Genomic DNA, 25,263 nt, shown 5'->3' with positions numbered 1-25,263 from the left:
GGCCGAGTGAAGAAGGCCGCTCTCCGGGGGTGCGGCGGCTTTAGTCGGCTTCGGGAGAGGGGCGGAGCTGGGCTCGCACGCTCCTCTCCTACAGGCTCTCGCTGCCTCGGTTCCCCGCTGGCAACAGTGCGGGGGCCGAGTGAAGAAGGCCGCTCTCCGGGGGTGCGGCGGCTTTAGTCGGCTTCGGGAGAGGGGCGGAGCTGGGCTCGCACGCTCCTCTCCTACAGGCTCTCGCTGCCTCGGTTCCCCGCTGGCAACAGTGCGGGGGCCGAGTGAAGAAGGCCGCTCTCCGGGGGTGCGGCGGCTTTAGTCGGCTTCGGGAGAGGGGCGGAGCTGGGCTCGCACGCTCCTCTCCTACAGGCTCTCGCTGCCTCGGTTTCCCGCTGGCAACAGTGCGGGGGCCGAGTGAAGAAGGCCGCTCTCCGGGGGTGCGGCGGCTTTAGTCGGCTTCGGGAGAGGGGCGGAGCTGGGCTCGCACGCTCCTCTCCTACAGGCTCTCGCTGCCTCGGTTCCCCGCTGGCAACAGTGCGGGGGCCGAGTGAAGAAGGCCGCTCTCCGGGGGTGCGGCGGCTTTAGTCGGCTTCGGGAGAGGGGCGGAGCTGGGCTCGCACGCTCCTCTCCTACAGGCTCTCGCTGCCTCGGTTCCCCGCTGGCAACAGTGCGGGGGCCGAGTGAAGAAGGCCGCTCTCCGGGGGTGCGGCGGCTTTAGTCGGCTTCGGGAGAGGGGCGGAGCTGGGCTCGCACGCTCCTCTCCTACAGGCTCTCGCTGCCTCGGTTCCCCGCTGGCAACAGTGCGGGGGCCGAGTGAAGAAGGCCGCTCTCCGGGGGTGCGGCGGCTTTAGTCGGCTTCGGGAGAGGGGCGGAGCTGGGCTCGCACGCTCCTCTCCTACAGGCTCTCGCTGCCTCGGTTCCCCGCTGGCAACAGTGCGGGGGCCGAGTGAAGAAGGCCGCTCTCCGGGGGTGCGGCGGCTTTAGTCGGCTTCGGGAGAGGGGCGGAGCTGGGCTCGCACGCTCCTCTCCTACAGGCTCTCGCTGCCTCGGTTCCCCGCTGGCAACAGTGCGGGGGCCGAGTGAAGAAGGCCGCTCTCCGGGGGTGCGGCGGCTTTAGTCGGCTTCGGGAGAGGGGCGGAGCTGGGCTCGCACGCTCCTCTCCTACAGGCTCTCGCTGCCTCGGTTCCCCGCTGGCAACAGTGCGGGGGCCGAGTGAAGAAGGCTATGTAGAGAAATGAATTGTTTACTTTGTTAAAATTTGAATATCTGGACAGTGGCGTACCTAGGGTATGTGGCACCCGGGGCCCATCATTTTTTGACACCCCCCCCCCCCCCCCATGTAAAAATTTTTTTTTTTTTTTTGCAATAACCATGAAATGGAATAAATGGTCAGAATAGAAACAGGCAGTGAAAATTTTCTTTTATTGAACCTCATATATGTAACCATTATTCCCAACATAACATAACATAAATTATGTCTAAATTGTCATGACATTAGAAGTACATATGGAGTAGTTGCAGGTGATGCTTGGGACAGTTCTGATTGTGTTAGTTCGGTTTTATGTGTTTTTTGAATAGAAGGGTTTTTATTTCTTTTTGAAGGTTTTGCACTCTGTGGTTGATATCAATTGGTTGTAGAGTTGGGGGTCGAGTGTTGCAGCTCGAATGGCTAGGAGGTTGTCGAACAGTTTTTTTCTTTTGACGTTTGTGGTACCCTCCAACCAAAAACGTCAAAAGAAAAAAACTGTTCGACAACCTCCTAGCCATTCGAGCTGCAACACTGCAACACTGATAAGTTCCCAGAAAAAAAATACATTAAAATAAGAAGTACTGAGGATGCCATCTCTCCCCAATCCCAGGTCCTAAAGTCTAAGACAGTAGCGCAAACTAATGCTGCCAGATACAGGAAAAAAAAATTTTGATTCGATTCAGCCCTATTGAATTGGTTTTTCAATTCGATTTTCCTGCCCAGTTGGGTGATTTTTTTCAAAACTCCTGGTGGGTTTTATAGCTTTTTCACCCCCTTTGGCTTCTCCTAACCACACTGGCGCTGTGGTGTAAATAAAATAAAGAAACAAAAAGGACTTTTCCTCTTTCTGTTAAATCCTAGCTCACGTTTGCAGTCCAACACCAGCTCTGGCAGGATACACATTTCAAATCTGACATGTTATAATCACAAAACAGAAAATAAAATTAATTTTTCTACCTTTTGTTGTCTGGTTATATTTCAAATCTTGTTGGTCCAAGGCTCTGGTTTTCTTCTGATAACTTGCTTGCCAGGGTCTCCTTCTTTCTGCATGCTAACCATCCATCTGCCAACTCTGTCCTCCCTTTCCATTTCCCTTCCCTTCCCAGGAAGTCTGGTATCTTTCCTTTTTTTCATCTCCCTCCACAGATCCACCTTTTCTTAAATACCCTTTCATCCGGCATCTCTCCCTCCTTCCCCACCATCCCAGAGTCCACCATCTCTCCCTTTCTTTTCCTAATTACCCTCCTATCCAGTATCTCTATCCCTCCTCCACACCATCCCTTGTGTCCAATTTCTCTCCCTTTCTGTTCCTTCCCTCCCTAAATCCCATGGTCCATCATCTCTCTCCCTCTCCTCTATTTTCAGACCCATTATTTCTTCCCCCCCCCAAAGTTTGGCATATGCATGTCTCTTTGAACACCCCCTTCCCTCCGTGTACTTCTAAATCATGGTCCCCCCCAAAGGCCTGTCCCCCCTTAAAGGTCTGCCTGTCCCACCTTGAAGGCCTGCACCCCCCTTGAAGGCCTGTCCCTTCCCCTTGTAGGCCTGTCCCCCCCTTGAAGGCCTGCCTGCCTGTCCCCCCCTTGAAGGTCTGCACCCCCCGAAGGCCTGCACCCCCCCGAAGGCCTGTCCCCCCCTTGAAGGCCTGTCCCCCCTTTAAGGCCTGCCTGCCTGCCTTTCCCCCCCTTGAAGGCCTGTCTCCCCCTTGAAGGCCTGCACCCCCCTTGAAGGCCTGTCCCCCCCCCTTGTAGGCCTGTCCCCCCCTTGAAGGCCTGCCTGCCTTTCCCCCCTTGAAGGCCTGCACCCCCTTGAAGGTCTGCACCCCCCCAAAGGCCTACACCCCCCCCGAAGGCCTGCACCCCCCTGAAGGCCTGCCTGCCCCCCTTGAAGGCCTGCCCCCCTTGAAGGTCTGCACCCCCCCCCGAAGGCCTGTCCCCCCTTGAAGGCCTGCCTGCCTGCCTGTCACCCCCCTCCCCCTTGAAAGCCTGCTTGCCTGCCCGCCCGCCCCACCCTGAAGGCCTGATGCCCCGACCCACCCCGAAGGACCGCTCGCCCCCCTGGCCTCCCCGCACCACCTATGAACAGCCGCAGCAGGATCGCGAAGTCAGCGTCAGCGATCCCTGCGCTGCTTCCTGCGCCACGGTCCCGCCCCTCCTCTGACGTCAGAGGAGGGGCGGGATCGCGGCGCAGGAAGCAGCGCAGGGATGCTGACGCTGACTTCGCGATCCTGCTGCGGCTGTTCATAGGTGGTGCGGGGAGGCCAGGGGGGCGAGCGGTCCTTCGGGGGTGGCGGGGGACTGAACGGCAAGGCCGGGAACACCCCCTTAGGGCTGGTACCCGGGGCGGCCCGCCCCCCACGCCCCCCCCCTAGGTACGCCACTGTATCTGGATGTTCGGAGGGGAGGTCCTGGGCCCTGGAGGAAATTTAGGAGAATATGGGCTCCCGTTTGGGAGGGATTGTCCCCGAGAGCTCGTAGTTCTTTATTGAACTTTTGACACTGGAGTGTGTGGGGTGGGGGTGGGGGATTCTGGTGGGTAGGGGGGATTGGTTTCTATGGGTCTTCGTGAAGGAAGACGCAAATGACCTGACTGTTTCTGCTTTTTGTCTTGTTCATTATGGTTGGTGTGTTGTACTGCTTGATTTTGTAAATCTGAAAAAATTAATAAAAATGATTGGGGGGAGAAAAAAAAAAGAGACTTCTTTTGAACGAAGCACTTCTGGGCAGCATTGTTTTTAAAGGGAAAATACAGAAAAATGGCAGCAAGGCAGCATTTTGGAGCACTACAATGGTGGGGCAGGAGCAACTGGGGATTGTTCTTGCATCTTTGAATCCTACAAATGGGTAGGATGTCGACAGTGGGGTAAGTCTGGGGGGAGGGGAGTTGTTTTAGTTAGGGAGGAGGTTGTAAACATAACAAAAACAAAATGAACAAAATTTCATTTCCATTTCCTTCATTTCATTTAGAAAAAGAAAAGAAACATTAAAAATGCCTTTTTTTTGTTTAAAAAGAATGCAACTCCCTCATGGATTGTTAGTTAATTACTAATGGCACATTTTGTTGGTTTTGCTCACAGGGGAGCTGTGAACTTTTACGACTGGTTGATCTCACTACCTGCCCATCATACCACAAGTGGCTCAGTCATCAGGCAGATAGTCCCATCTCTTCTCAAATTCCGAAACCCAGTGAGTATAATCAAATCTTAAGGCAAGCTTGTTCTTGGGCTGCCATAGTGTTGTATACTGCCATGGAGAAGGTTTCTATTCAATCTTCCAGTTGGATCTTCCAGTCCCTTAGTCAGCTTGGATTGGAGATGCTGCAAAGAAAGTGTTCACAGCCCCATAAAGTGGGAGGGAAAGACTTTGGGAAAAGGAGTTAGGGATTTTTAGTCATTGCTTAGTAGTTACTATTCCACACAAATTGATCGATTACAATCTTATCCTTGATTCACTGATTACTATGATCCAGTGACACCAGCTTTCTTTAGAAGCTGAAGAGGTGAGGGGTTTTGAACTGCTCAGCAAAGCTATCCCATCATTTGTACCTCACATATGAGAATTATCCGTCTTGATATACTGCTAAGCAGAAATTCTATCAAAGTGGTTTACAAAAAACAATAGAATCAATAAAACAGAAAGGAACTTAAATATAATAGGAAAGGAGAAAGCAAATGCAAGGAAAGGTGTTGCATGGAAGTCAGTCAAAAAGCAGGGAGACATTATTGCATTGCTACAATCAAGCCAGCAGGCAACAAATTCAGAGCTTATTGTTCATTACAAAAAATAGTAGTGGTAAATAAGGGATGTTACTAGTGGTGTGCCACAAGGTTCGGTTCATAGTCTGGTTCCTTTTCTGTTGAACACAATACAAACACAAAAACTGTGGAAATGATGATCTTGATTCCAAGTCTTATTCCAAGTTCTTCGTCAAATTAATTTGTACATTAGGTGCAGTAGTATGTCATCTCAAATAATACACAGAAAGAAATTGTGGTGGGGACCTGACACTCTTTTTCTCTCCACTATGGAATTCTGTTTGGTGACTTTTTTGTTTTGCTTTGAACACAATACAAAGGCATCTGCTATACAGATTTCCCAAAGCTAACGTAATGTATTTCAGTCAATAAATTCAAAGTGAAATGCTTTTTTTTACATTTGTTGTCTGGAGATTTATTTTTTCATCATGTTGGTTCCAGTTTCTCTTTATTCTACTTTTCCTGTCTTCTGCATTTCTTCCTTTGTCTCTTCCACCTCCATGTACAACATGTCTCTCTCTCACTGTTCACCATCTCTCTCTCTCTCATTCCTTCCCTTATTGCAAAGGGAGGGGGAAAAGAAAGAAAGAGAGAGTTCAAAGGCATATCTCTCCTACCCCCTCTACTGCCAAGTCCAACATTTCTCTCTCATCCCCTGGCTCTCATACAGCATCTTTTACCCCTCCCCACCAGCCCAATGCCTAACATTTCTCCTTCTATCAACCCTCTCCAACACCATACTGCATCTCTTCTTCCCTTACCCTCCACCACCATGTCCAACATTCATCCCTCTTGCATCCCTTTCCATCTTGTCCCATCCTTCCCTCTCCACCACAACATCCAATATTTCTCCTTCCCTCCTCTCCACCACTATCATGTCCAACAATTCTCCCTCTTTTGTCCTTTTCCTATGTGCACCATTTCTCTTTCCCTCCCACTCCATGCACCTATGTCCAACCATTCTCCCTTTCTCTTCCTTTCCGCACTGGCAGTATCTCTCTTTCCCTCCCTACCCAACCCCCCCCCAACTCATGCAGCATCTGTCCTTCACAACCCCCTCCCCCCAGCCTGTTTGCCAGCCTGCAGGAACATTTGTGGAGTTTGGGATCTTGTCCCTTGTAGCCTGCTCACACCCTGATTTATCAGGAGCTTGAGCACAGGCTGCGAGGCATCCACAGTGGTCCAGAGGGGCTTTCAGGGTGCAGGTGCGAGTCACCAAGAAAGAATACAGCGGTAGGAATGATTTTTGGCCTGAAGAAATTTGATCATGTTACACCCTTTTATTGTGAATAGCATTGGCTGCCAGTGGAGGCCCAGGTACTGTTTAAACTAGGCTGTTGCTGTTACAAGGCTGTTTATGGTACAGCTCATTCTTACTTAGTCAATAGATTTTCTTTAGCATCATACAGACATAGCAGAAGAACTCCTTTGTTTAATTTTTCATCTGTCCAGGGTTGCAGGAGTAAGAAATTTCTAAATCCATACTTTGGCATCTCAGGCAGCTCTTCATGACAACAAATTCCTATGGCCATTTTAGAAAACAATTGAAGACCTATCTTTTTTCTAAATATTTGACTGTTTAATGAATCATCTCATGTAACATGTTTACTTTTATAACATTTTGTAAACCACGTTGAACTTCTGGTTACACGGTCAATAAGCACAATGTTATGTTATGTTCGCCTCCCCCCTTTGCGCACACAGTTCTATGTGGATTTGAGGATCAGTCTAACCCCCATCTGACTGGCAGCCCAAAGATTTCAGTGTTTGGTCTTCCTGGTTGAGGTAGTATGTCTTCTCCAGATCCAGCTACATCTTAGAGCGGAGTCAGGATGCAGCACCTTCCCTGCACAAAGCACTGTGAATAAGGCTATTGTAGCCTATGGGCAAATCGGAGGGTGTGTGTGTGTGTCTCAAAAGGGTGTTTTCGAGAATTTCTGTCACATCCTTGAGGGTCCTCCACCTCTAAAATTCAGGTTTTTGGATTTTTATATTTTGTTTGAGGCATTTCAAGTCATTTTTGGCACCAAATTGCTGCCACTGTGGCCATCTTGGATTTCACAATTATTTTTCAAAGTTCTCCAGATCCTTCATAACTTCTCATTTTGCCTCAACACTGGCAGGGAAGGAGTCCTCAGGCATTTTTATACCACAAATTCATGCTAATTTTGTATTGGTTGGATGCCAGAGGAATGCCCTTGCGCCATGTGATGTGTATCATGAGAAGAGGGTGCGGGAGCTGCAGGCTTAGCCTCCCCTCTGGTCTGTAGGGCTGAGGAAATGTCAGGGGGCTTGCTGTCTAGAAAATCATTTTCAGAACCCTGGAGCAGCGGCTTATCAAAGCATAGGAGTGTGGAAGCCACAGAGCCCAAGAGACATACGATGGAGTTACCCTAAGGGGCCTCAGAACTCCCTAGTAAAGTCTTTCTCCTGAATTTGTTAATTTGATGTGGAGAGATTATTTGGATAGCTGGGCTCCTCATAGGATGTGTCTAGGTGCTCTATAAAGGTAGCAAAAACAATGACTAGGCTGTATCCTATGACTCAGGAGTATCATCCCACACTGTCCTACTAGAACACTCCAATCTAGTAACCAGCATCTTCTGGTTATCCCATCCCCCGCGACACCTATTTTACGACACTACCAGAAAGAAGATCTTCTCTGTCATAGCACCCACAGTATGGAACTCCTTGCCCTCACATCTCCATGAAGAAATACCTATAGACAGATTCAAAGCTAACCTTAAGACCTTTCTTTTTAAGGACGCTTATGACAAGTAGATACTAGACCTCAGGCAGAAGGAAGAGCATATCCCCCTCCTCTTGTGTTGACCATTTATGTCTCTTTCTTATAACAGATTGTACTTCTTCCTTTATCATTTTGTCTCCATATGTCACTTCCGTTTTTTTGGTTTTAATGTCCTCCCCATTGGTTTTAATAGCTATGAAATTGTACACCGCTTAGACAGTTTTTTAAGTGGTATATCAAATTTTAAATAAAAATTGGAAAACTTATCACACATACCCCATCCCAATATACTAAATATTCATAACCCTCCTACAGAATCTCTACTCTGTCATAAATTAAAATAAACATTTTATTAAATTCATGAAATTCCCAAAATAGAATGTTTACTGTATTCCACATTCTATGCAGAAGGATTGTTAGAGTGAATTTTTAAATACAGTTTAAAAAAAAAATTTTTTTTTAAATATGGGGACCATTGACTATTTACTCTAATGATCAGATATCTTAAGCACATGGTTAGTTTATATTTGGGTTGGGATGGGGAATATGTATCATATGGTCATGGGAATATTGATAAAGAGGGGGGTATTTATTTTTATTTTATAAGAATATATGATTGTAATTACAAGTGATTTGTGAAAATTGTTTTATTATTTATAATTCACTTGATGTAAGAATTAAAAATAAAGATTTACAAAAAAAAAAAAAAATTTGGAAAACTTAGCAGATGTTCACTCAGCCTAAGGTGGATTCCTTGGTAGCTCAGGTGACCAAATGCACATCTTTGCCAAGTGATGGAGGCATAGCATTAAAGGATATGCAAGATTGCAGAGTAGATATCGTTCTGAAAAGGCAGTTTGAGGTACTGGCCTTAGGAAACAAAGCAATAGAAGTGGCCTCCTTTGTCATACATGCTTGTCATTCCAAGATGCATGGGCTTACCCTAGCAGAGAGTGAACCATTGCCACAGCTTATGCTAGCAGCAATGTTCCCTCTAATTTTTCATAGGCTGTGTGTGCAAAAAATTTAATCTGTGTGCATTTTACAGAAAAACTAAATTTGTGTGCGCTATAAAAATGATTGCCAGAGGGCCTGGAATTCAGTTATGGGCATTTATGGGCAGGTCTTTGAGTTTAGTCTGAATTAACGAAAACACAATGTAATTTTAGTTATACTTTATGTAACAAAGTCTCATTTCAATAAACATAAATTATGTTTCATTGAAATGTTTCATTGAGCGCTACCTATAAATAAGGTATCATTGTACTTTAGACTTAAAATTTAGAAAATAACAGCAATTTAGTTTTCAAAGTTTTTCCCTGCGATCTTTCATATTTATCCAGTCCGAATAAATTCTGTCAAGATCTGTTGAGCCTCCATCTTGAAGGTGACTCTTAACATGCATCAGCATTTCCAAATGCTCTAAATGTAAACAATTCCTTTGTTTAGTCTTCAAATTGTTCATTAGACTAAAACCACGCTCACAATCTGAACTAGATGCTAAAAATGTGGCACCAATGTCCATCAATTTTGCTAAATCTGCAAATTGATCATTCTGAAATGCAAATTTCGTCATATCTGGAAAGCTGTTTATCAAATTGCTTTTGATTTTTTCTGCAGCAAGGAATTTAAAGTCATTGTATTGCTGAATAATAACACTTTCCTCCGGAAGAAATTGTTTATACTTTAAACAAAGAGATTTGATTTGTCCATTTCCAAAGTCAAAGTCGCATTGTGATATTGCTGTACAGTCAAAAGCAGACCATTCCTCAACTTCATTTTCAGGAAATTTTTCACCCAGATGCAAACATAGGATGTTGATGAAGGTTAATATGGAATTAGTATCCACTGAAACTTTTTCTCCAGACCTCATCCTGTTGTCAAGAAGACTGTTGTCTTTATCACTCCACTTAACCTTGTTGCCTAAGTATTGCATTCGAAGTTTGTTCAATTTACCCTGTGTAAGATGATAAGCTTCTAATGGTATCAAATCACGTTTTTGAAATGCCATGGTTAAGGAAGCCAGTTATGATAAGACATCATTCAAAACTTCAAGTGTAATATGAAATTGTTCACTGTTCAGCTTCTTAAAGCAGTACTTTGCAATAATTGCTTTAAGTGCAAAGTGTCTAGATAACTAGCACACTTCATTCAGAGGTCTGAAAGCAATTGATTCACATTCAGATGCATCTGCTATTTCTTGAAATTTGCATCGTTTAGTAGAAGACCGACAGAACACCGTGTACACAGTTCTCATTACAGTTTCTACTTCTTTAATCAATTTTACTTCTTTCCATGAATCAGAAAGTCTCAAATCTTCCCGATGTGCAACACAATATTGCTGCACTAAATGTGGAATGTCTTTTCTCAGCTGTGCTGCAACACCATCTATTTTGCCCAACATAACAGAGGCACCATCAGAGGTGAGCATAATCATTTTATTCAGGTCAAGTTCATGTTTCCTATAGAATTCCCTAATTGTTGTTACTATTGATGTAGCATCACATGCTTCCAACTATAGAATACCACCAAATGATGTCCTATACTCATTTGAATTAACTGGCCGATACTTAAAGTAGAGTATTAAGTACTTGTTGACAGAAATGTCTATGCTTTTATCAACAGTTAACGTATGATATGTTGCTAATTTAATGTCTGCCATACGATCATCTTGCACGATGCCATTGATAATTCCAAGAAATTCAAACGCTTAGTTTTTGCTTCTCCAGCTATCAGGTATACTAACATACTTCGCCATGTGCTCATTGATATCTTGAACAGAGAGCATTGAGATATTCATCTTAATGGCCAGCACAACACTGTCGACAAGAACCTTAATTTCATCAGGACTGGAACGCTTCCGTTCATTACTAATTTGACTGTTTTCTTTTTTGGTTGGGCTTTCAAGCAACATGTTAACCAGTCCCCCTCTTAAATTCGGATTTTTACTTCTGAGTTTCCTAATACTGTCGGTATGAGATTTACTTGATAAATGGCGTTTCAGAAAGTCCAATTTCCAAACATCATCCCATATTTTTCCAGTAGAGAATTTTCCAGTTGCTTTGGCATCTTGACAGTAACAACACACAACTCCATTGTCTTCGTCATAGGTAAATATTTCACACAGTCGAACACGCATTGTATTTTGAGATTCCGGTGTCTCCGTTTCAACAATTTCTTCAAGCCATTCAGACCTAAAAGCTGTTGCAGCTCTCTTGCGTTTTATACTTTTTACCATTCGCAGTTTAGACATTTTTAAGAGTTATATCTGGTTGCAATTTAATAAACGAATACAGTTATACAACCGCAGTACTACTCTGCACACTACGATTCCACAAAATAAACAATATGGCGGAACTTCAGGAAGTCAAAGAATCTGAAGTGTTTCATATCCTATGGGCCATAGGCTATGGCCATATGGGGCACGTGATGTGTCAAGTTCAACTGCCAAAGATAACGGAATCACATGAATGACTTAAAATTTATATTATAGCGCTTCAATAAATGTGATAAATGACAAATCGGAACAGCTGGTCTTCTGCAACATTTCATTTTAGCTGTGAAAATCATTTTAGGCAAAAATTTATTTTAATTTATATGCGCGGGTTCGGCAAGTTGTGTGTGCGTGCACAAGCACACAGCTTAGAGGGAACAGTGGCTAGCAGGGGTGGATTATGTGGCCAATGCTCTCTATAACATAATCAGAGTCATGAGCAACTTCTCGGCTTATTCCATCTCAGCCCACAGAATGTTCTGGATCAGGCTCCACCTCTAAGGCTATACTTGGAAGACTTCCTTTCAAAGGACAGATATTGTTTTGAAATGGTCTGGATAATTTCATGGCTAGTGTGGCAGATTATCTGCCAAAATCTCTGTCCAACACTAGACCATGAACCTATCAAGAATCCAGACAGAGATTTACTGGACCTAGGTGAGTCCAAGCCTCCAGTTCTTGTCCCACCTCAACTTCCAAGAAAACACAATGATACCAGGGCCGCAGTCTACCCCCTCAGGATAGAAGGAAGGTTCTCAGCCTATGTGGAGGCTTGGGCACAGATCTCCTCAGCCTGCTGGGTGCTGGAGATCATTCAGGAGGATTACAAGTTTGAGTTCATTAGACTGGTTTGTGGACTCTCCAGTGGGGTGACCAAAGAAGCCAAGCAAAGTCTTGGCTACAGGGCAGAAATTTGTAGAACTTCAGGCCATGGAGCCTGTGCCGTCTGAAGAATCAGGCTTGGGCAGATACTCCACATACTTCATAGTGCCAAAGAAAGGTTCAGAGGATTGGAGACTCATATTGGATCTCACTCATGTCAATGTGGCCTTGAGAGCTCTATGCCTTTGCATGGAAACGATGTAATCAATCATCGGTATCCCTGGGGGAATTTCTAGCTTCCTTAGACTTGGAGGCACACCTGCACATTCCCATATTTTCAGAGCACAGGAGTTTCCTCAGATTCCATGCCTAGAGAGACATTACCAGTTCTCAGCTCTACCCTTTGTGCTGGTAACAGCCCCCCTGCATGTTCACCAAGGTGATGGTGGTGGTTGCAGTGCATTTCTGCAATGCAGGATTGCAAGTGCATCCATACCTTGGAACTGACTATTCAGAGCCCCATTGTTCTTGGACAGGGAGTGAGCAGTGTTTCAAGTGGTACAGGTCATGTAGAGCCTGCACTGGATTGTAAATTTTCAAAAGAGCCAACTGGTTCTGTCCCAGTTCCTGGAATCCTTGGGAGTTCTATTCAACACTGCAGAAGGCCATGTTTATCTTCCAGAGGCAAGCAGACAGAAGCTTTGCTCTCAGATTACGTCCATGACGGGATGGCCAGCCTCGTCAGCTTGGTACTACCTCCAGGTTCTAGGCTCCATGGCAGACATTATAGATGTGCTCCCTTGGGTGAAGACTCACATGTGTCCATCCAGAACACGCTGCTGTCTAAGTGGTCTCCACAGATGGACACTCTTCAGATGACACTCCTATGGACTCTGGAATCCCGCAACAGCATGAACTGGTGGCTTTGTCTACAGTCATGCTTGAGTTGCAGGCCACTCTGGATAACATCATGGGTGAACCTGAGAATAGATGCCAGCCTGATTGACTGGGGAGGCCATTGCAATGGATGCCCAGGCCAGGGGCAGTAGTCAGCCTCTCAGAGAAAATGGTCCATCAACAGGCTGGAACTGCGAGCCATTTGGTTTGCATTACAGAAGCTAGAGAAGACCCTGGAAGGACAGGCAGTCCCAAGTCTTCTCGGACAGCACTACAGCAGTGGCATATGTCAATCACTGAGGAGGCACCAAAAGTGCCCAGCTATACCTGGAAGCACAATTGTTATTTTGGTGGGCAGAGCTACACCTTTGAGTGAACTCTGCAACATACATAGCAGGAGTGGACAATGTACAGGCCGATTTCCTCAGCAGGCAGACCCTAGATCTGATAGAGTGGATGTTATCTGTGAGAGTGTTTCAAGCCATTTTTCTTTGCTGGGGTTGCCCAATTTTTGATCTGATGGCTATGGTGAAGAACAAGAAGATGGGCCATTCCTTCAGTCGAAGATCCATGCCTGGAAGTGCAGGGCTGGATGCCTTGGTTTACCCATGGCCAAAAAGCAAGCTCAGGTACGTGTTTCTTCCATGGCCCATGATAGGGCAGATATTCCACAGAATAGCAAGCCATCCAGGGAGAGTGGTGCTCATGGCATCAGATTGGTCACGCCTTCCATGATTATGCGGACCTAGCATGTCTACAGAAGGACAAAGGTTTCAGGTACATCCCGATCTTCTCTCCTAGAGTCCATTGTTCATAGAAAATCCAGATCGCTTTGGTCTTATGGAATGGCTATTGAGTGCAAGGTGTTAATTCAAAGAGGATACTCTGAGTTAGTCATTGCTACTCTGCTCAGAGCCAAAAAGCCCACAATGATTGCCGCTTATGCCAATGCATGGGAGACATTTCAGCACTGGTGTATGAAAGAGAAGGTAGAGCTGCTCAAGGCTTCAATTGCAGTGGTGTTGGCTTGTCTTCAAGCAGGGCTTAATAAAGGCCTCACTGGCATCACTCAGGGTCTAAGTGGCGGGCCTCTCATGTTTCAGAGCTTGAAATGTAAAGCTACCCTAGCTTCTCATCCAGATGTAGGCAGATTACTGAAAGGGGCACTAAGACTCAGACCACCGGTGAAACAGCTGTTTCCATCTAGGACCCTTAATGTGGACTTGCACAGACTCAGTTGGGCTCCATATGAGCCTATACAAGAGGCATCCTTGATGGATCTTTCTGTCAAGATGGCTTTCTTCAGGGCCATTACGTCAGCAAGAAGAGTCTCAGAACTAAAGGCACTGTTGTGCAGTGAGCCTTTATTTAAGATCTTAGAGGTAGGAGTTTCATAGCATACAGTCCCATCCTTCTTATTGAAGGTTGTTTCGGCTTTTCATGTCAATCAGGAGGTCAGAAAACCAGCATTCCAGACCATAGGGCCAAAGAAAAAAGGACCAGATTCTGAGAAAGCTGGATGTGAAGTGAAACCTGAAATGTTACCTAGAGTTTACTAATAGGTTCCTACTGTCAGACCATCTCTTGGTGCTCTCCAGTCATGCTAGATGCGGTAGACTGGTGACCAAGACTACAATTGTCAGATGGATATGAATGGCCATTACGTCAACACACATTGCCTGCGGCAAGTGGTCACCAGTCTCATAGTAACATAGTAGATGACGGCAGATAAAGACCCGAATGGTCCATTCAGTCTGCCCAACCTGATTCAATTGAAATTTTTTAAATTTTTTTCTTCTTAGCTATTTCTGGGCAAGAATCCAAAGCTCTACCCAGTACTGTGCTTGGGTTCCAACTTCTGAAATCTCCATTAAAACCTACTACATCCCATCTAAACCCTCCCAGCCATTGAAGCCCTCTCCAGCCCATCCTCCCTCAAACGGCCATATACAGACACAGACCATGCAAGTCTGCCCAGTACTGGCCTTAGTTCAATATTTAATATTATTTTCTGATTCTAGATCCTCTGTGTTCATCCCACGCTTCTTTGAACTCAGTCACCGTTTTCCTCTTCACCACCTCTCTCGGGAGCGCATTCTAGGCATCCACCACCCTCTCCATAAAGTAGAATTTCCTAACATTGCTCTTGAATCTACCACCCCTCAACCTCAAATTATGTCCTCTGGTTTTACCGTTTTCCTTTCTCTGGAAAAGATTTTGTTCTATGTTAATACCCTTCAAGTATTTGAACATCTGAATTATATCTCCCCTGTCCCTCCTTTCCTCTAGGGTATACATATTCAGGGCTTCTAGTTTCTCCTCATACGTCTTCTGGTGCAAGCTTCCTATCATTTTCGTCACCCTCCTCTGGACTGCTTCAAGTCTTCTTATGTCCTTCGCCAGATTCGGTCTCCAAAACTGAACACAATACTCCAAGTGGGGCCTTATCAATGACCTGTACAGGGGCATCAACACCTTCTTCCTTCTCTTTAGACCAGAAGCATAGCTTCCTTGTGGGCGGAAGCTCAGACGGTTTTACCTGAGAAGGGTTGTAGGGCAGTGACCTGGTCCACACTGCATATATTCTCCAAGTTCTACAGATTAGATGTGGTAGCACGAGAGGACACCGGTTTTGGGTCCTCAGTGTTACGAACAGGCATAGAGATCCCACCCTAGATTTCTGGGACCTATTGCATGAGAAAAAGAGATTAGGTTCTTACCTTGCTAATATCTTTTCTAGGAGATGGGTATGTCTTGCTGGAGAGCCACCATGTCAATTATTTACTCTGCCTACTATCTCAGTCAGAAAGCTCTATTCAAAGCTGAGATTTCTATTTCAGTTTGATCTCATGAGAATGAAGAATCTATTGCTGTAACATATTGGGGACTGTTTGAGCTCTTAAATATTTCTGATTGTTTAACATGTTTGTTTTACTTTCTTCAGAGTAGAACAGAGCTGTATTTTTGGGATTTTTCATCATACCCCTCATTCTTATGGGTTTCTGTATAGTGTGGCTTGGTGCTGGTCCGTTGCTTGAAGCTAATGGCTGTTTATACCTAGCCAACACTACCAGGCTCAAATATTTCAGACCTCCTTTAATATAAAGCAATAGAGACTAGGAGGAGTCTTTCAACTTAAGACATTTAATAGTTGTTCAGGCTAACAGAAGTACCATACTGTATGTCTATAAGCTTTTAAGATCATTCAGACTCAATTGGCACTCATGGTCGTCATAGGCCTCTGTAATACTTTTTTTCTTTATCGATTTTTATATATGAATATAAATACTTTAAATATCAAAATATACTCATCTTCATCTACGCGGGTGGGGGTAGGCACTCCGACATAGACTTTGTTTCGCCCCGAACGGGCTGTATCAAGGAAAATCCCCCTTACATCCAACGGCTCATGCTTCCCGCGTTAGACTTTTAAACCAGGTCTGTTAGCCTGAATAACTATTAAATGTCTTAAGTTGAAAGACTCCTCCTAGTCTCTATTGTTTATACCTAGGCCACTAACTTTGTCCAAGCGGTTTTCCTATGGAGTTTGTAAAACTGGGGTAACTACATGAATGAGGTAACATCATAGTCTAATGCACCAAAATTATTTATTTAGTGTTGACAATTGCTTTTGCACACACCAAAACAGTTCCTCAAAATATTGATGCAATCCAAACAAAACTCAGGAACTTTTCCTCTTAAGCACGTTGGCCAAATTTTGCCTTAAACCAGCTCAGAGTTCATTCATTCAGAATTCAAAGGAAAACATCAGCAAATCATTCTTCTTTTACAGGACAGTTCATTTACCTGCCTTCATACAGGCATTGGCCTGATCTAAGCCAGCCTGCTTCAGATCAGTCCTCTTCCATCCAGCCCAATGGCTCATAAAGGAAAAAAACCCTTTTAATCTTCAATCCTTGTTTTAGCCAGCACAGTTTCTAACATGTGACACTGAAGCACTTCACTGGTTTTTACCACTGTCTAAATTTGCCGGCTATGTTAGGATCGAGCGTGGATTTTTTTCAAGATTGATCTGATGACTGCCGATTTCAAGTTTGCGGGATAGAGCCTACAAAGGTGTCTTTTGCCATCACTAGCGGACAGGGTTCCAGGTTGTTGCCAGAAGGGCGAATTGTGCCTAGTATCTCAATGATATCATCGTGGGAGACTATACTGAAGTTAGTTAGGTTCCCAGTTGTGGTTTTAGTTGTTTTGCCTGAGCTGCAGGGAGACAATGTCTGTAATGTAGCAGAATCAAGGTGAGATTGTATTTTGTCTACTTTGTCAGCAAAATAGTCTGAGAACGTTTCACTGCCGAGTTCGGTTAAGATATTGATTGTCTCCTTGTGATATTGTGTGGTAAACCAAATCAATATACAAATAGGACACCCAACCTATAAAGCTTCCACTATACCAAAGTTTTACCTCTTACAAAAAACAGAAGAAGCTAACTCATATATAAAATTAATTTATAAAGTCTATTTATTAAATATTTCCCCCCTACTATCATAAATACTTTTTTATGTTTTATAAATATACTGATTCCCCACTCTTACAATCCATAAAACATCCAACATTTCATCATACAACAACCTATTGCTACTTAGAAAATCAGTCCCTCAGTATTCAACCCTTCAAAATGGCATTAAAAATCTCGTGCTGCTTGGACATAACTCCTGTGTTGATAAAATCAAGTCACTTTAAGTTCATCATTGATGACAAATGATATTCAGCCAGCCAGCCAGCCAGGTTTTTTATTTTTTAAGTTATTGGGGTCTTTAAGAGTTGTTCAGAGTAGTACTTTCTATAACCTCTAGGATGGCTATTTTATATACTTATGCAGATCTTTCTATTTGGATCTATCACTATTTAGGCTGGATTTGTACCATTTCCATTCTGCTCTCCTTAGTTCTTAAGTCGTCAGTAAACCAGGGGGAGGAATGTTTGGGGGGTAGTATTTGATCTCTTTGACTGGGACCAGCCCTTCATATAAAGATTTTACTTTAGTGTGCCAGTCCACCACAGCTTAATCAACAGATTGAAAATTAGGTTTTGGTGTTCCCAGTGATGTACCAAGGGGGGGTGGGGGTCCGCCCCGGTTGCACACCCCAAGGGGGTGCACAGCCGGCCACCCTCCCTATTCTGCCGCTGCTGCTTTCCTTAACCAGCAGCAGTGGCAGTAAACTTTAAATCAGGGGTGTCCGCGGCCCAGCTTGTGCTCCCTCTGGTGGGTGTTTAGCTTCTGGACAGCTCCCCTGCAGCATTTTTTTCACTCAAAGCCGCAGCCATCGGCTCCTCGCACAATCCATGGCTGCATCAGAAGCGTTCCCTATCAGAGAGAAGGTTTCCGACGCAGCTGCGGATTGCGGGAAGTGTCAATGACCACGGCTTTGAATGGAAAACCGGCTGCAGCAAGGAACCGGCCAGAAATGCTGCACAAGGCAGGGAAGAGAAATGCTGCTGCTGCATAGGGAAGGGAGGGTGAGAGAAATGCTGCTGCTGCACAGGGAAGAGAGGGGGAGAAAAATGCTGCTACTGCTGCTGCACAGGGAAGGGAGGGGGAGAAATTCTGCTGCTGCACAAGGGAAAAGGGGAGAGAGAAATGCGGCTGCTGCACAGGGAAGTGGTGTGGAGAAATGCTGCTGCTGCACAGGGAAGGAAAAGGGGAGAGAGAAATGCTGCTGCTGCTGCAGCACCCAACTGGGGAGAGAGAGGGAAGGAGGGAGAAGGACGACATGTGAGAAGAACCAGAGATGCCAAGTCCATGGGAAGGAGGGAAAGGAAAGAAGGAAAGGAGACACCAGACCATGGAGGGGGAGGGAGAGATGCCAGGGTATGGGGGGAGGGAAGGAGACAGATGCAAGACCAGGGGAAGGAAGGAAGGAAAGAGGGAGGGAGAGTAAGGAAGAAGAGGAGATGCCAGATAATGGAGGGGAAGGGGGAGTTGGAAGGAGAGAGATGCCAGGGCATGGGGGAGGAAAGGGAAACTAAGCAGACAAATGCCAGACCAGAGGGGGAGGAGGTGCCAGAGCATGGAGGGAGAGAGATGCCAGGATATGGGGGAGGGGTGGAGACAGAAAAATAGAGAGGGGGTGAAGCTGAAATGAATCATGTACAAAGGAGAGAAGGGGCACAGGATTTTGAAGGGACATAGAAAGAGGGAAGCTGCCATAAGGAAAAGAGAGAGAGTGGACAATGGATGGAAGGGGCAGAGACAGTGTGGGCAGTAGATGGAAGGGGTAGAGAGTGTGTGGCAGTAGATAGAAGGGGTAGAAAGATAGGGCAGAAGCTGGGTGGAAGGGACAAAGAGGGGTGCAGATGTTGCATGGAAGAGAGAGAGGACAAATGCTGTATGGAAAGAAGAGAGTGAAGAGAAGATGATTAAAGCAGAAATGACAAAAGGTAGAAAGATTTTTTTTGTTGCTTTACTTAAAATCAAGTAGTATTGTAACTGTATTGATAAAAGTTTATAATAGCACAAGATGGCAGCAGCGTGACTGCACTCGGTACCAGAGCTTCGTCTTACCTTGATGTTTTTCCTTGCTAAATGGCTTTTTCTGCTTTGGAAACTATAATGCCCCATACTAAACGCAAAGGCGTTCTCCGGAGGGGACTCCTCTGCTGATGGACCAGTTCCTGATGAGCTCATTGGTAATTTTAGGAGGGGGAAATGTGCCCGCTGATGGTCTCCGGAGCCATGGGCTTCGAAACATCTCTCTCCCCTCCAGCAGCCCATTCACTGCCGAATCCAGCACAAGACAGCGCTCAGCATGAGAGAGTCGAGCAATCGATGAGCCCGGCGTCTCCACATGGAGGGGGCCTTCACGCTGGACAGGACACCGAGACAACATTCTTTGGAGTCGTTGAGACCACGGACTCCTCAGCAGTGACTCTTGGAAGTATTTGGAAGAGTCTCCAGAGACTCGAAGCAGCGGCTACGAAATCATCTCCAAGGTAGCAACTAAATTGGATGATTTATCTTCCTCAGTACAAAATATTCAATCAGAAATGCATAAAAAGTTTGAATTAGTGGACAAGGACATTTCTTCATTAAAATCTATTTCTTCTACTATGGATCAAGACAGAACCTTTCTTCAATGCAAAATTGAAAATTTTAGTAGAACTTAAAAGTGTTGAATTTTCCTAAGTTAGCTTTGGGTACACCTACTGAAGTCTTTAAAAGATATTTAGTGGAGACTTTAAAAATTTCACCAGAATGTATGCCACCTATTAATAAAATACAAAATTACAAAACTCTGACCCTCAGGAATTAGACTTAAACAATTTAACTGGTATTCTTGAAACTTCCTAGGAAGAAGTCCAATATCGAGGCACTATGATTGTCTCATTGGTGTTTGAGCAAGATTTAAACATGGTTTTTTTTAATTTTTTTTTATTTATTTATAAATTTTTCAAATTATTTAACAAGCATATAATCTTGTTCAGAAAAGTGCGATCAAGAAAACATATCATTAATTATTTCCAAACTTGAAAATAAACCAAAACTACATAAAAGGTAATAAGATCTTCAACTTAATCCCACACTAGTCCTCAAAATTAGATCCAAGATTAAAGAATTAGGAGTGAGTACAATACAATAACAATTAAACCAAATCACAATATCTGTTGCTGAAAGAGAGCTTAAATTAATTATTGAGACACAGATGTTTCTCCTTTTTCAAGGCGCTTCATAGAGAGGAAAGCCATCAAATGAGCCGGTTCAAAGAAAATATATTTAAAGGTGCTATATCTGATTACACACTTACAGGGATATCTAAGAAAAAATAACCCCCCCTATCTGGGTCACACCTGGTTTTAATAATAAGAATTCCCTCCTTCTCTTTTGGGTTTCTCTCAAAACATCAGGAAAAATTTGGATATGGAAGCCAAGGAAATCTCTAGATCTATTTTTAAAGAAAAGTTTAAGGATCCAATCTCTGTCTGGAGCCAAAGCCACAGTCAGTAAGAGAGTGGCTGGACTAGCCACCTCTCTATCAGATTGTTCCAATAAAGCTGTAACATCCAAAGAACTTTCCTGTGGTTTCCATCCTCGTCTTTTTTTTGAGAGTCCTGATTCTTTTTAGGCAAATAATACACTCTTGACAGTGGTGGCAAAGAGTTCTCAGGAATTTTTAGGATTTCCAGAAAGTAACGTTTTATCATATCTCCTGGAGAAATTGACAAGACCTTTGGAAAATTAATCAAACGCATATTGTTAAACCGGCTATTATTTTCAAGTGCTTCCAATTTTCTTTTCATAGTCAGGTTATCTTTCACAATTAAATCTTGGTTACTCTTAACCATTTTTAAGACCTTCTTTTCTTCCTGAATTTCAGTTTTTATTACTATAATGTCTTGTTTCAAAATTTTAATTTCTTCTTTCTGGATTTCTAGTTCCTTTTCTAAATTCTTTATTTGAGGGTTGAGGGAATTTCCCAAAGTAGAAACTAAATCCCAAAGCGAATCCAGTGTAACCTCTGGGGGCTTAACAGGAGCAAAAGAAGATATTTGTGCAATGCTAATTTGCTCAATTGAATGATTTACCTCGCCTGTGCCTTGTTGCCCCTTAAGCACAGTTGTCCCGGACGCTGGTTCTTTCAAAAGGAAAAATTCCTTTTGTGTTGTTTCCTGTAATGAGCCCTCCAGTTCACTGGCCTCTCGGGAAGAGAATGCTGCCTCTTCGGACATACTCTCCTCTTGCGGAGAGCTGGCTCCCAGCGGCAACGGCTGTAGGGGAGGCGTCCTGACTTCGGGGCTCAGTGTGACGTCTAGCCCGGGGATATCCGCCGTAGCACGCCTCTCAGCCGGCGCTCCCAACGGGCGAATCCCCGAACGGCTCTGCTCACTTTGAAGACGTCGGAAAATGTAATCGACTGTAAGAACCACGGGTCCCGAGCGCTGGGAGGCTCCACCAACGCTCTTACCCCTTCTTTTTGGCATTTCTAAGCGGTAAGAGAGACACTCCAGCATCCTGCCAGCAATCAGATACTGGCAGCCATCTTGGATTCAGGTTTAAACATGATTATGAAAACTTATTTCCATTTTTCGCAAAACTTGTTTTTGGGAGAAAAAAATCTGGATTTTCCCCGAAGTTACTAAATCCACTCAAGAGCAGAGGAAGTAATTCCTGAGTATGAGGGAAGAAACAATAAAAATGGGAGCTACCTTTTTATTAAGCTATCCTTGTAAATATGTGATAAAGTATACAAGGAACAAATATGTATGTTTTGTACCGGAATAGCTTTGTAGTTTTCTGGACTCAAAAAAGTTGACTAATTAATAAGAGAGCTGCTAGATAGATTTATACCGGGATTAATCATGTTAAGCCTTTTACCTATAGATGATTAACATTGTTATGAGATCTCCTTATCTTTATTATCATCTTGTCCTTTCAGGAGTAGCTTTGGTGGTCTAAGGAAGAGTATATAATTAATTCCTGGACGTCATTGCATAATTTAAAAAAATTTTTGCTTTACGTTTTATTATTATCCTTTATGTATTATGCAATAAATACAAACATTTTGATTTCTTATCTATTTCTCTGATTTTCTGTATTAAGAGGATTCTTGTGTTATATTTTGAAACTTATAAATAAATAATTAAAAAAATAAAGTTTATAAATAGTAAATGGAAATAAGGCTATTTTTTTTTTAACTAAACCCCTCTTCTCAGGTCAGGACAGGACACCATAGCAGCAGTATACTGTACTGTTCTGAAGAAAGATTTGGCCTCTGAAAGCTAATTGAAAAATGGATTAATCCTATAAAATGATATTTTCTTATTTCTCATTATTTGTTTTATTTCTATTGTTAATTTGTAAAGTGGTGATTGTTATGTATCAGTTTTTTCAAATTTACATCTACTGGTTTTATATTTTGCACAGTATTAAGGGACATGTGTCACTTTTGTTGTGGTGTTGCATTGTATGCAGAGTCTGGTTTCTTGGCGGTTCAGTTTAACTTATGTCTACATATTTCTATTTTTAGTTTGTGATTATTCCATATTGGGTGAAGGTGTATCTTTGTTCTGTGTGTATGAAAAGGACATGGCACTGACTGTACAGGATCAATTGATTGTGCAGGATCTGACTTGTTTAGCTTGTTTAGTTTTACAATGTATGTGTTGGTGTTCTAGTGCTCACTGCAGTGTTTAAGATGCTGCCTTTTCCTAAGTATACTCTTGTACGATATGTGGATTGTTACTAAAAATGATATTTTTCATATAGATGAGGGGGGTGTCAAAAAATGATGGGCCTCGGGTATCACATATGCTAGGTACGCCACTGGGTGTTCCACTAGGTTAGAGATGCCTGTGGAGAGATTTGCTAGGTTGATTGCATCATTGTTGTATATTACTGTATGTTGGGGTTGCTTTCTGGTTGGTGGTTGCTTTGTTGTATAATTGTGGTTGAATGTGATTAAATGGTGGTCAGACCAGGGTATTGGTTTGGTGGTACAGGCTGGGGTTTGTATGGTGAGTGAAGTGTCTTTTGAATAAAGACTAGGTCTAGGATGTGGCCCGCAGAGTGAGTCAGTGAGGGGACCATTTGTTGGAAGCCTAGGTCTGATAGTGATGTGATGAAGTTTGCCAGGGCTCTGGTCTTAAGTAGGTAGTTAATCTACTTTTCAGTTGCTGAACTTGTTGCTGAACTTTTTTTTTTTTTTAAATAAAAAATCACCAGTATGAAGAAGAGATAAAGTTCAAGACCCTCATAATTGGATACTATTTCTGGTACAAATGCAGGAGTCTTTTGTGCTTTGTAGAGTATAATCTCATGACTGAGATTATTGAACTGAGAAAGAGAGTATGATAACTTTTGACATTTTTTCATGTCATTTGACTCCATTCTGGCTTTTCTGAGCCATCAAAAGTCTTTAGAGGTAGGAAAGGGAAGAAAATTGATAATAAGTCATTATCTAAATTCCAACTTATTTGGGGGGGGGAAATTGGTTTTTAAAAAAGTCTTCTGGTTCTTCATTCTTGCTATTGATAAAGCTGTCCTCATTGTCTCTGCTTTTTGAATTTCTTCCAACCAAAATGCAACAAAAGACAGCCCCCAACCTACTGCTAATCCCTCACTTTTTCCTCACTCTTTTTTTTTTTAGGGGGGGGAACCTTCTTTAATAGAAGTGATATTTTACTGCACTCATTAGTTCATTTGGTTCTTGTTATCTCCATGCTGTGTCTACCTTTGCTTGCATTTACTTGTTGTTGTTTTTTTGTCCTCACATTGTCATTTTAAAAGAGCACCAAGAACTGAGATTTGGGAGTTTTGGGTTGTTTTTTTTTTTTTTTTTTTTTACAGATCCCATCAACAGAAAGAGATTCGAAGGTGTTATGCTGAATTTCCACCAACTGGAGAAAATTGTTCAAAAGAATGCCTACTTTCGTCAGCATCAGCTCAGGAAGGATTCCAGGTAGGTTGACAGGGCTAGCAGCAGTTTCATTAGGAATAAGGATGTCTCTTATCGTAATGATGTTCCAGACAGAGGTGAAAACAGTACAGTAGGTAAAGCTAAACAAACACAGAAAGAAAGTTTTCTGATGTGGGGCCCTGATTTTTTTTTTTTGACACTTTCATGTTGATGATATGAGGTTTGAATGGAATCCATATCATTTGACAACCTAAGGTAGTCATGATTTAAATTTTAAGCCTATTGTATCTTTGGTAACTGGAAAAATGTAGGACACCTTGGATTCTATTACTAGACCCATCATCTGCATATGGAAGGTAATTTTAAAATTAGGCATCTAGGCTATGAAAGTACATAGTTGCATATGTTACACCTATTTGTATAAAGGCAATGTATACATTTATGCACCTTTATACAGCTACCCCACCAGAAGTAGGTGCACACGTTTACACCTACTCTGAGAGGCAAGTGTAAATATGTGCATATATGTAAATATTTATTTATTTATTTCGTTTTCTAGCCCGTTGTCCCCAAAGAGCTCAGAACGGGTTGCAGGTTTAACATACATAATTTCTGTACAAGTTTACGATACAAGTTTTTATCCTAGCTTGATACATGCTAGGGGCTAATGATAATATACAGTTTACTGGTTACAATTTGCTATGGTTGTCTTTATGATGCAAGGTTTCCACTACAAGTTATACCTAATTTGACACAGAGAAAGTTACAGTGTTTGATACAAGTTATCCTTATGTGACACATACTGGTTCTGGTACCAATATACATCTCTTTGTAGTCTTATCGGTCAAGGGTAGAGGTTTAGGTGAAGAGGTATGGTGGGGTTTTTTTTTTTTTTTTTGCTTTTCTAAAGCTGAGGAGTCCTTCAAGGGATCTGATCTGCAGGGGCAGTTGATTCCAGTGACTCGGTATGGAATAGGACCGTCGCTTTGCGGTTTGCAGTTGAAGGGCACGACGGGGGGCATTTTTTAGGCGTATTTCATCCTGGGAGTGGAGGGACCAGTTCGGTACATATGGAGGAAGCTTAGTCATCGTGTAGGTTGGCGCCATGGCATGCAAGGATTTGAATGCTAGCATCGGGCCCTTGAAGTCAAA

General features: G+C 43.4%; 1 protein-coding gene across 1 annotated transcript in view; it reads left to right on the top strand.

The window, feature by feature from the left end:
- CNBD2 (cyclic nucleotide binding domain containing 2) overlaps window positions 1–25,263 on the top strand; it is a 162,966-nt gene that overhangs the window by 85,352 nt on the left and 52,351 nt on the right. Inside the window, exons 6-7 of the mRNA XM_033944929.1 lie at window positions 4,317–4,425; window positions 24,042–24,153. Of these exons, the coding sequence (XP_033800820.1) occupies window positions 4,317–4,425; window positions 24,042–24,153 (221 nt within the window). The remainder of the gene's footprint in view (window positions 1–4,316; window positions 4,426–24,041; window positions 24,154–25,263) is intronic.

This window comes from Geotrypetes seraphini, chromosome 5, assembly GCF_902459505.1.
Source record: "Geotrypetes seraphini chromosome 5, aGeoSer1.1, whole genome shotgun sequence".
Classification (NCBI taxonomy): Eukaryota; Metazoa; Chordata; class Amphibia; order Gymnophiona; family Dermophiidae; genus Geotrypetes; species Geotrypetes seraphini.
Note: the sequence above shows the minus strand (reverse complement) of the source record. Positions and strands in the feature narration are given on the sequence as shown.